This window comes from Sceloporus occidentalis, unplaced genomic scaffold, assembly GCF_023333645.1.
Source record: "Sceloporus occidentalis isolate IW3139 unplaced genomic scaffold, rSceOcc1.0.p SCAF_3, whole genome shotgun sequence".
Classification (NCBI taxonomy): Eukaryota; Metazoa; Chordata; class Lepidosauria; order Squamata; family Phrynosomatidae; genus Sceloporus; species Sceloporus occidentalis.
In genome coordinates this window covers 244,540,595-244,553,084 of record NW_028316983.1, presented here as the reverse complement: position 1 = coordinate 244,553,084, position 12,490 = coordinate 244,540,595, and the positions used below count along the sequence as shown (strand labels likewise).

General features: G+C 41.4%; 1 protein-coding gene across 8 annotated transcripts in view; it reads left to right on the top strand.

The window, feature by feature from the left end:
• The window catches only part of TSNARE1 (t-SNARE domain containing 1), a 500,241-nt gene that overhangs the window by 253,951 nt on the left and 233,800 nt on the right, over positions 1-12,490 (top strand). For all 8 annotated transcript variants that reach the window (XM_089518973.1, XM_089518978.1, XM_089518975.1 and 5 more), the window contains exon 9: positions 7,703-7,870. In XM_089518973.1, the coding sequence (XP_089375099.1) occupies positions 7,703-7,870 (168 nt within the window). The remainder of the gene's footprint in view (positions 1-7,702; positions 7,871-12,490) is intronic.

Here is a 12,490-nt window from a genome sequence, read left to right as displayed (position 1 = left end):
TAGTTTTCTCCTTGTTAAAGAAGAAAGCAACCTTTCTCCCTCTGTATTTGAATATCCTGAACCATTTGGGAGGAGCTGTTCAGCAGGGAAAAAAAAAAAACATTAGTTTTTTGAAGGGATGGAGTTGCAACTTTCTTGCACATGAAGCAGTGTTTTCCAAGCAGAAAACCCATTTTCTGTCCTGAGAGAAGGTTGTTGTTGCTTTGTTGTTTTGTTGTTTTCCCCTGCAGAATAATTCCTCTATAGCACTTCCAATTCTGGTCACCACAATTCAGGAGGGATGTGGACAACAGGGACGTAGCCAAGGAGGGGGGGTTGTTGGGGTCTGGACCCCCCCCCCTTCCGTTAGAAAAATGAATGGTGTGTGTTGCTGCGCCACTGCACCCAAGCCCCAATATAATGGTGGCACTTAGTCTGGACCCCCCCCTTCCTAAAATCCTGGCTACGTCCCTGTGGACAAGCTAGAATGTGTCCAGAGGACAGTGGCCGAAATGGTGAAAGGTCTGGAAACCACCAAGCCCTATCAGGAGTGACGGATTCAGGGAGCTGGGCCTGGAGAAGGTTAAGGAGTAGCAAGGAGGAATGTTTAAATATTTGAAGAGATGTCATATTGAGAGTGGAACAAGTTTGTTTTCTGCTGCTCCAGAGAATAGGACATGGAGCAATGGATGCAAATGACAAGAAAAGAGATTCCACCTAAACATTAGGAAAACCTTCCTAATAGTAAGAACTGTTTGAATGTAGAAGATGCTGTGCCTGGGGGTGTGGTGGAGTCTCCTTCTTTTGGAGGTTTTTACACAGAGGCTGGATGGCCATCTGTTGGGAGTGGTTTGATTATGGGACTTGGATGGATGGTCCCTGGGCTTTCTTCCAACTCTTTCATCTAGCTTACATCATGAGAAGGCATGAATCACTGGAAAAGACAATAATGCTAGGAAAGATAGAAAGTAGTAGAAAGAGAGGAAGACTGCACACCAGATGGATGGACTCAATCAAGGAATTCCTGGGCCTGAATTTCTGGGACCTAAGCAGAACAGTGCAGGACAGTGGATCTTGGAGATGTCTCACCCATAGGGTCAGCATTAGTTTGGGATGACTCAACAGCAGTTAACAATAAAAACCACAATCATGTCATCCCTTAACTTTCTCTTCTCTTTGACTCTTCACTCGGCCATGCAAGCCTACTGGATGGCTTTGGACAAGTCACACTCTTCCAGCCCCAGAGGAAGGCCATGGAGAACCCCCTCTGAACAAATCTTGCCATGAAGCCCCCATGATATGTTCACCTTAAGGTTGCCATAGGTTGGAAAACACTTGAAGGCACACAACAACAACACTATCCAAGAAATATGTTTTGTTAAAATTGTTTCTATAAAATATACATCAATGCATAGTTTTAAAGCATCAAGACTATGGAATGTTAGAGACAATTTTCCTCTCTTTAACATTGGATCAGAAATTTTTTAGTAGCAGAAAGAGCATGCAGAAGACAACTACACAGAGCATCAGTTCTTTCCCACCCCACAGAGTTAACTTTTGAAAGACAGCCTGGGGCTTTTTTCTTGTAAACGTGTGTTTCACTATTGTGCCTTGCAAGAGAGGAAGGCAAGGGGAATCTTAACCAGCACTGAGAAACCTACTGTTAAATTCTGCCTAAAGCCAGATTAAAGGAACAGATTTTGCCAATTTGGGGCCAGTCTGAATAGAGATAGATCCCCAATTGTGGAAGCTGCAGTTAAAAGTAAAAGTGGAATCCTGATTGCTACACTGCTGTCAGTTACACTTGTGTTGGGGATGGAGCTGTTTTTGGAGTCTCTAGCTCCCTTCATCCACAGGGTGACTGGATGTCCTCCTTTCCAGAACATGTTCTACATTTCAACCTTCTGTCCAGGAGGAATTCCAAAATGGTCTCCATTTTGAGCATGAACAAGGAGTATGCCAGGGACGTAGCTAGGATTTTAGGAAGGAGGGGGTCCAGACTAAGTGCCACCATTATAATGGGGCTTGGGTGTGGCGGCGCAGCAGCACACACCATTCATTTTTCTAATGGAAGGGAGGGGTCCAGACCCCTAGAACCCCCCCCCCCCCCCCCGGCTACATCCCTGAGCATGCATTTATATTTATATGAGTGTTTCGAGCTTTTGTTTTGTAATGTTCTACATTTTTTCTTGAATGCCCTAAATTTTGAGGTCCTTTGTCCTCCTTTGGGGTTATGACATTTGATCACCCTGTTTGTATTTCCACTGTCTCTCTTTCTCACACACCATAGGGCAAACCATATGTACAAATGCATAAGTCTAGAAATGTTACTCAAAAAGACATCCAGAAAACCTGGGTTGACTTATCCATGGGCCAATGTAAGGGATTTACCTGAACCCTTATATATATAGTATATTCTCTTTTCTGAGTAGAGAGCCAAAAGGCAAGAGCTTAGTCCATCCCAGGAGGACCTAAAAGAAGGACTGACCCCTCTACTTTCTCTGCCATGGTGCCACTTAGGGACTTTTCAATGCCTGGGAGGAAAACTGATGATGGCTCTTTGGTGCTTCCCCTGAAAGCAACAACAAGAGAGTAGAGGGATTTGGTTCCTTTTAAGTTTTCTTCACTTATTTATTTGTGGTTACATGTTGCTTTTAATAACCATAAAAGTTTAATTTAAAAAAAAGTTTTCTTCACTTATGTTCTCCTGGGAACTACAGTTACAAACAAGACATAGGATGCTAATTGCATATTTCAGTCTGAAGTAGTGGGTTGCTGTAGGGAGTCTATTTGTCTCTCTCCCTCTGGTTTGGACTACTATCCCCATCATCCCTAGTCAGTGTGTCCTGTAGTTGCAAAGTATTGCACCTACAGTCATCTTGAAGTCCCTGAGTTGGAGAAAGCTGCTGTAGAGGAGCTTCTTACTCTGATACCACCATGTATAATGGCATCCATCATTCCTCCGCACCCATTTTTCATTTTATTTCATTTTGTGTTCAGAACTCATGGCAGACAAGTTGAACTCAACTAGGACCAATTACGGCTTGAGTTGCATAGTGGAAAGCAGACTTGAACATTTCCTACTAGCTTTCTGCTGACCTGGAGCTGTGACCCAACTTTGTTATAAAAGAAAATGGCAGCTATGAAATACCCTTCTGATCCAGAGAGTCCTCTCACCCTCCCATCTGCTCCTTCCCTTGCCATTCATCTTGTGTTGGGTACTTAATGAATTTGTCACACCTTCGAGCACAGTGGCCAACACTAGGGACTGGAGCCAGCCTGCAAAATTGGAGACAGAGGGGAGGAAAACAGAAAGAAATGAGGAGGTCAGGATCTCAGCTGTGAAATTAACGAGCCGAGGTGAAAGGCAGCTTGGACAAGTAATAAAAATGTTGAGAACAGAAGACAGAGGAGGAAGCAGTAAATGGGTTCAACCAGTTTCCCATTCTGTGTTTAGAGGCTTATAGAAGGAATGGGTGTTCTGAACAGAAAATGGGTTGCAGCCTGGGTCTCCCTAAGATTTTGGTAGTGAAAACCGCCACACATTACTCCTATAAGAAAAACTTGCTGGATGGTAGATGATGCAACAAGGTGGTTTAGAGCAGACAGAAATCTTTAGTTAAGGAGCTCCAGCAGGGGTGAGCTTGTGCAGCCCATGAGCCATGCATACAATGGTTGGACTTGAAGTCCCCCACAGGTCCCCCAAAGCCCTCCAAAGAATAGAGAAAAAGTACAGTCTGTAATTTTTAAGGAAATGTTCACCTCCAAACACTGCAGAAAGCCTGCCCAAACACATGAAAACATGTAAAAAATACTCCACATCACTCTCAAAAGCACCCCAAAACTCAGTATTGCTTCCAAATACTCCATTTTCCTCTGTAGTCCCTCTCAAAATGGTGACAGGAAGTTACACAACACTCTTTTGAGAGGAACTACAGAGGAAAATGCAGCTTGTGGCCTTGCTACGGGGTGCATGCAGACAATGTGTGGGGAAATGGGCCTCTGGCCCTATAGCATGTGGTAGTATTGCACCCCTAAAATGAATTCTACCTAGTTTATCCCAGGGTCAACAGTCCAGAGCATTGGACTTTACCAGACTGGCAAAAAAGATGGGCGCATGGTGGTATGCTCCTGTCAATATCGCGCAATAACATATATCACTCAATGTTGTGATTATCGCACAATTATCCCGTGAATAAAGAAGCATTATAGTGCCGCTTTTTGTTCACAGGATTTTCCCATGAATAAATACGCTGCAGGGCCGGAAGCCTCCCGGAAGTTGGGTGGCTGCCCAGACTTGGGCAGCTTCAAGGCACTCTGGAGCTTAAAAGCTGCATGGAGCTACAGCTGGGTGGGAAAAGCCGCCTTTTCCCCAGCCGGAAAAGGAATGGATTTTTGCCACTCCTCTTTCTGCTGGCTTCAAGGTGGGTTTGGGCCACAATGTGTGTTTGCCACAGCCCCAATCCGTCTTTGAAAAGAGTGGTTTGAAGTTGCCCCTTCTGACCCATCTGCCCCCCCCAAATTATACAAGTGAAAACACATGTTTTAGTCAACCTCCCCTATGAAAGTTGTGGTTGTCATCCTCCTCTCTCTGAATCTCCCAAAATGAGCCACACTAAATGGGAAATCTCAAGCAAGAGGAACGGCTGCTATATCACAATTGTCTGTCAAAAATTCAGGTTCCTATCCCGCAGTTCTCTCTTCTGGATGAAAGATAATGCAAACCAGTAATCACACCGCCTGTCGCATCTCAAAAAGCCTTCAGAGTCCCAGGTCACATGTTCCTCTGTTGCCTTGGGCCCTCTCTACCCATAATTGCTTTGGGCTTCTGTTCACTGGTTTGTAGCTTCAAATCTCCTGGTGACTGCAAGGTTCGTTGTTTTCAGGAAGGCTGATTGGAGCCAGGATTCTCCAAGCTAATGAAACCAAGCCGATCTCTAAGTTGTAGCATTGCTCAGAGGTGAAGCTTAGCGGTTATTCAGGTTGCCTTCATCCTAAATTAAAAATGTGGTGGCGGCTGCATTTTGTTTACCAGGTCCACTTTATGGAATGATCTTTTTATGGGTCAGTTTGACAAATGCTAGCTGGCTTAGGTTGTTCTACCTTTTCTCTCTCTCTCTTTCTCCTGCCTCCCCCTTTTCAATATTGCTTTTTAAGACCCCCAGAATTTCTGCAGAGGATTGGGAGGGTGATCTGGGAGGAGAGGTGATATGCAAAGCTGTGAAGAAAATATTGCGAGAAGACAGCTAGTATTGTGTGAGATAGCTGGACGTGTATTGCTGACAGAAGATACAAATAATCCCTTGCTTTTGTGCTCTGCGCTTTTCCCTAGGTGTTGAAAAGTTTCATAGATAGTGTTAATGGGCTTTGCTTTCTTTGGATGGGGGACTGTGAGGAAGCAAAACAAAAGAAAGGGGCTCTGGCAATATTACCAATGAGAGCGTACATGAATTCTTTATCCCACCATGATTTGGTAAAACTTGCCCTTTCATGCTATAGACACAAACTAATCCAAATAGTTTGGAAAGTCCTGAATAACTGTAAGAGTCCCCCACTCCCATTTTCTGTTCTGGAATAGGAGACTACAGTAAAATGCCATCATCAGGGTTCTAGATCATGTAATTGGCCCTCCATATCCATGGGTTCTTATTCCACAGAGTCAACTATCCATGCTTTGAAAATATTCCAAAAAAGTATATAAATTCAGGAAGAGCAAACCATGATTTTGCTATTTTATATAAGGGACACCATTTTACTATAATGGACTTGATCATCCATGGATTTTAGTATACATGGGAGGGCCTGGAACCAAACCCCAGTGGATAGCAAGAATACCCAGTGGATACCACTGTACGTAACTAACTAGCATCTTTGGGTTCTACCTGACAATCCTGATATTTCTTTACTGAGTAGCAGCACTTCAAGCAACAGGGGGTCTCTTTTCCTGTCAGTCTGGGCTCAAGAGATAGACATTTTGACCTCCCTTGCTCCAGCAACCTCCATTTGCAACAGACAGAAAAAGGATTCCTGTTGCAATTTCTCCTCCCACTAGAGATTGATTATGAGAAGGAGGTGGAAGAAAACAAAACAAAACAAACAAGCTTCATTTATATACCGCTTCATACTACCTAAGCAGTGTCTAAGTGGTTTACAACTGTAAGCCTATAAGACATCAGTCTACTCTTCCCAGTTGATAGGAGAACAGATCTCTGTTGCTTGTAGTGGCTGCTGCCTGTTAAGTGAGGGTTGGGGAATGTTTATGATCCCAAGTGTTGCTACACTATTGGATACATTAAGGATCATGAGTATAAATCAGTCAGTAATGCATCTGCACCACAGAAATAATGCAATTTGACCCTCTTTAACCGCAATTGCTCAATGCGATGGGATTCTAGGATTTAGTTTAGTTTGTTGTGGCAACAGAAGACTACATATCTCACACAACTACACATCCCAGAATTCTGTAGCATTAAGCCATGACAGTTAAAGTGAAGTCAAACTGTGTTATTTCCGTAGTGCAGACACAGCCTGGATTACACATATTTAATGATGATTGGGAATTCCAGCCAATATTTTTTTAAAAAAACACTGAACATAGTAGCCAAGTACTGTTTCCGAAAACACCAACTTTGAATCTGTTGTTCTGCTCTTGTTACCTGTCTTTTTAAAATAATAATAATAATTGAATTAAATTTGTAGGTAGGTGTTTTTTAATTAAATTTTATATTGTATACACTTTCAATAACTTGTTAATGTAATAGTAATCAATTTCGGATATTAATGTACTACATTAATATAGATAATTCATTCTCTCATGGATGCTGGCATCTAGAGGACATGAAAACAAGGGAAAATTGCCAGTATTTAAATATGCATAAAAATAGCATACATCTTCATTGTTTATATGATCAGCAAATCAGAATTCTCATATGGAACCACACATACATGCCTCAACTATTTACTCTAGACTATGTCATTTGCTTCAGTTGTGCTACCCTAACCATGAGTGAGGCTCAAACCCAATTGCTACTCCCTACTAGAGGAGACCTGATAAATCAATGGAAATTACATAACTATTGACATAACAAATATCCATTGATTTAATGGGGCTACTCTAGCTGAAGGTGCCACCTCTGACAAAATCCTTCTCATACTCTCATATGGGCTTGCTTATAGGCTGCATCTGCACTGTGGAAATAGTGCAGTTTGGCACCACTTTAAGTGCTGCAGCTCTATGGAACCTTGATATTTGTAGATTTACAAGGTCTATAGCCTTCTCTGCCAAAGAATGCTCATGCCTCACAAAACTACAAATCCTTGGATTCTGTAGGATAGAGCCATGGCAATTAAAGTGGTGACAAGCTACATTATTTCTACAGTGCAGATGCACCCTATGTCTTCCCAATCCAGCTCAATGCTTTGCAGCCTATTGCTGTCTGGCACAAGTGTTTACAGTTTTTTTAAAAAATAGAATCAATGCTTGTTAGACTAAATACACATCTCTTTTGCAAAACCCACAATTTTTTGTACATGTTTCTTTGTTTTAAAAAAAAACTCCAAATGAGAAAAACTAATTGTGGAGGTGGATCATTTTCTAGATGGTTGTCTCAGTGTGTGGAGAGATCCCATTTTCATCAAGAATGAGAAGCATCTATGAATGTTCTTTACCTCTCTGGCATTCGGGCTTGTGACTCTTTACTTCTGCTTCATTCCTCTCTTTCAGCAAAGTCCTAAGACCCCATTCTCTGACTTGGCTGATGATGAGAAGATCTTCAATGGAGGAGATAGCATGTGGCCTGAGCAGAACCAGGAACACGCCCTGCTCTCTGAAATCACAGAGGAGGATCTGGAGGCTATCCGAGAGAGAGAAGAAGCCATCCAACAAATTGAGGTCAGTAGCCACTATTGCAAAAAAGCTCTGCTCCTCTCTCAGAAGTAAGGTGGCTACATAGTACCCAAGGGACTCATCAAGGGACTTAACTCCTCAACTTATCTGGGGCTTCTTCTTTTTTTTTTGCCATGTCCTCTCTGCCATGTCTCTTCTAAACAAGCTCTTCTCTCACCAATAACCAGGCTCTGGAGTATTGCTTAGAACAGATTTATTGAAGAACAGAAAACATAGAATAACAGGCAGTAATGACTTTGGAATATTGTCAGCTCTGAAGCACATTTGGTAACACACACTTTTATACAGTTCTTTTGGCGATCCCACCGCCAAAGTCAAGCAACAGCTATCATTGGTCATTTTAATTTAGAGGTTCCTGCTCAAACAACTTTTCCACTACATTCCCATCAGCATGTTGTTTGTACTATAATTCCAAGACATCACATTCTTTCACACAGACTGTTTTCCCTTTTCTCATCCCTCCGAGACAGGATAGCATCCAGATGGCCAGCACTATAAACATGTCTCTCTTGTCACAGCAATAGCACCCCACCTGGCTGTCTCACAAATAATCCCCCTTTCCCAGGGTGTTAACCTGCCCTGGGTTGATTATTAAAATGGCATAGTATTCACAGTAATACTTTTAGCAAACTGTATAACATAATCCAATATTGATCTCTAATGAACTTTATCATAACATATATCACTTTTATACATCCTCATCCCCCTTCATAATATGGGGTTGACTCTTTTCCATAAATATAATCAACTACTCTTTACATAATCAGGCATCCATTTCATCTAGCATTTGAAATCCATTTAACCCACCAGTCCACTTTAACATCAGTTCACCGTTGGGTATAGCATATAATATCCTTATGACAGTTAGTTCCCAAGCACACTATAGTGAACCTTTGGTATCCACTGGGGTTTGGTTCCAGGGCCCTCTGTGGATAGCAAAATCTGTGGTGCTCAAATCCCACTAAATATAATGAATAGTAAAATAGTATCCTGAATATAACATGGCAAAATCAAGGTTTGCTTTGTGGAATTTATATGTTTTTTGAATATTTTCAAGCTGTGGATGCTTGAATCTGTGGATAAAAAATCCATGGATATGGAGAGCCACCTGTATATAATAACTGGGTTGGACACTGGGCATCCTAACAGATAGATATAATTGTAACAGGTAAGACATAACAGGTATGATGGCTGTTAACATGTGAACATCATCCAATAATATAACCCTCCTGTCTCAACTACAACCCTGTGTCACTGTTTACAATCTGTGAACTCCCAATTATATTTCCAGAGTTCTCTAACTCTGTTCCATGGCATGGGCCATAACGGTTATGGGACATGGCACACTCAAACTATGTTAAGCCCAAGAGGGAAGATATTATTGTAACAGGGAGAGTCTTGAAGAAAAGCCCTCGCCTGTGCCTCAGGCAGCCTGAAATGGGTGTAAAAAGGGTCATTTGCAAAAAATAATAATCACTAAAAACAATTTGGGAGCTAGGGAGCCCTGGGGGGCATGAATATGGACACCAGGCCACCTGTAGTTCAAAGAACCTAAGCAATAATTACCTTGAGATGATGATGGGGGACTGGTAATAAAAGGTGGATTCACATCATTTCCCCCTTATTCTTTTTATTAAATCACTCGTTAACACATAAACTATATTAACACAAATGACATGTACATCAAAAACAATATAACTTATAGAACATATATACAAAACACAAACAAAGAATGACTTCCTCTTCCTCTCCTGCTGGTTGATATTAACATCGTAAAGTTTCTTTCATTTCATCAATAACTTATATTTAGTTCTCTACGTCTTTTAAATAATCTTATTATTCAATTATTCATTTATCAAATTGGCTCAGATATTCTCAGTCATTTAAATTTTCACATCACTCCATTCTCTAAAGAAAGGACTGTTATTGTATCCCATTTATCTCTCCCAAACTGTATTGTTTCTGGACTGTGTTCTGGATATGGGTATGCTCACACTGATGTCCGTCAATGATACCATTAATGAATATCATTAATGTACATTACTGTACATTATAGTAGCCCAGAGTTACTTTCTGTAATTTTTTGTGAGTAATTTCTCCCTATAAGCAATTTACTCTGAGGTTAGACATGACTTTTTACAAATATTAGTTAACAAACCTAGTTGTGTGCACTTAACTTTCACTTTGTTTTTTCCAGTAATGATGGTATTCTGAGTACAGCTCAGTTAATGATAATGTCAGTCTTCCTGCAGTTTAATGGTACAATTTGAGTTATCATTTAGGTTCAAAGAACTTGTAATTAGTTCCTTTCCTTCATGGACTAACTACATTACATTCTAACATAGTAAGATAATTTCAGTTTCAGTCTCACTCTCCTTTTTGAAAGTGTGATAGTAAATTTTAGTTGGTTTTTTTTTTTAATCATTTTGGGGAAATAGCTTTACAAGGTGGAAAAAATGGTCTTTTCTGCTAAAGAATTAACATTTATGTATAGAAATATTGTTTTTATTTTCCACAGAAAATGTTGTTTTCTCCACAAAAGGATCGTGTGAATTTTGCACAGAATAAGTCACAAACCTTTTTCAGTCTAGGATTTATTTCAGCAGGTTTTCTTGACATGTACTTTTTGTTGTTGTTGTTGTTGTTGTTGTTCAATTTCTTGTAAATTTCCCAATCTGCTTTCCATCCCTAATAGCTATGTCTTCCGTCTTTCTCCTGCGCCAGTGTTTCTGCAGCCAGAGAAACCACAGGAAAATAATAATGCTTGTAGATCTTCCTTTTCATAAAGACTTTAAACTAAGAATGAACTCTTGTGTAGGACTGCAGACTAAAGCACAAGATTGGATTAAGAAATATAGTCTTGGGTCTCTCTAATTGGATTAAGCTAATTGTTTGGGGGCGGATATGGGAATATTATTAGCTCAGCAAGAAATGTGGTGCTATCAACACTATGAGAAGAGCATAAACATTACAGAACTGTATAATGCTAGCTAGATTTTTCAGCAGGGAAGAGGCACAGGGTGAAGCAGAGAGAAGATCTAGGCCTAATTTAACGGGAGCACCAGCTTCCATTCAATTGATGGGAATTATATGGGGGAGTTTATCTCCAAGGCTGCAAAGTGTGTGGTGTCTATGGAAATATGTTTGCAAGAGACAGCTTATTCCTAGGCTGGGTCTGCACAGGCCAGCGTACTCTGAGTGTAGCCTGGAGTATTCTGACTCCAAAACTGCCCCAGCATCCAAGTTACCTTGGGAACTCCATTGTGATGCTGGATGGCTTTTCACATGTGTGTCCCACTGCGCTCTCTACTGTGTTAGAGCAAGTTGCTCATTCTGAGATCAGAATGAGCCATCCAGCATTGGTCAGATGACAGAGCACCTGATCTCAGAACAACTTGCACCAATGGTGTCAGTGCCGGGTGGCACAGCAGGACACTTTGTAAACATCTGTGTGGCACTGCAGTGGAGGACTCCAGAAGAACTGGAGCAAAAGATAAACAAACAAGCAAACAGTTAAGGGGGTATATAGTGGATTTGGTGCTAAACTAGCCAGACATCATCCAGATACTGTAGTTCACACCAGAACTGGGGATTGAGCCCTGGGTTATCCTGACACCCTCTGAATGGAAAGGGGAGGGGGACTTTTATTTGCTCATATACCAGAATTCCATAGTGCCTATAACAGAATTCCATAGCACTGAGCCATGGAATTTAAAGTGATTTCCAATTGTTTTGTTTCTGCAGTATGCAAGCAGCCTAAGTCTTTGCAGGTTCACTCAGGAATCCCAAAGTATGAAAGAAGATCCATGCCCAAGAAAGTGTGACTTGACCAGTCTCAGCTTATTTAGAATAGTTTCATTATGGAGGAAACAGAATTAGTAACAAAGCACATGAAGTACGTCCCGGACTCAGTCCCTAGCAACTCATGTATGCAGGGGTGGGGAAAATCCTAAAGATGTGTTACTATTCAGAGTTATTGTTTTAGCAAGAGGGACCACTTTATTGATAACAACAACGTTAACAGCAGGATAACAAGTACAGAAAATCAGGCTCCAGTAGTTAAAACACATAAAACATTTATTAAGAAACTGTAGATCCTGTCCAGAGACAGACGTTGTCAGAACTGGCTAGCAAATGTTACAGTTGCCTAATTACACTACATGCAATTTGAAATTTCATAATTCTTATTCTTACGCAAATTTCAGAATTTAATTCTTATTCTCTAAGATCAATGAACATGTCTCCTCTCTTTCCCATACTACCCATTGCTTTGTTGTTGAGCTCTGATTTTTTTTCTCATAGAAACAATCTCAGAATCATAGAATCAAAGAGTTGGAAGAGACAACAAGGGCCATCCCTCTTCTGCCATGCAGGAACTCACAATCAAAGGACCCTCGAGAGATGGCCATCCAGCCTCTGTTTAAAGGCTCCAAAGTAGGAGACTCTACAGCCCGGTACAGATGGGCCCTTTGTGGCGTGCCCATGATGTGCTAGGGTTGCTCGGGGGCGTGGTGTGCACACACTCCACAACCCTAGCATGTCATGGGTGCGCCACAGCTGGACGGCACCATCTAGATGATGCACGCAGCGATGATGTGCGAGCAG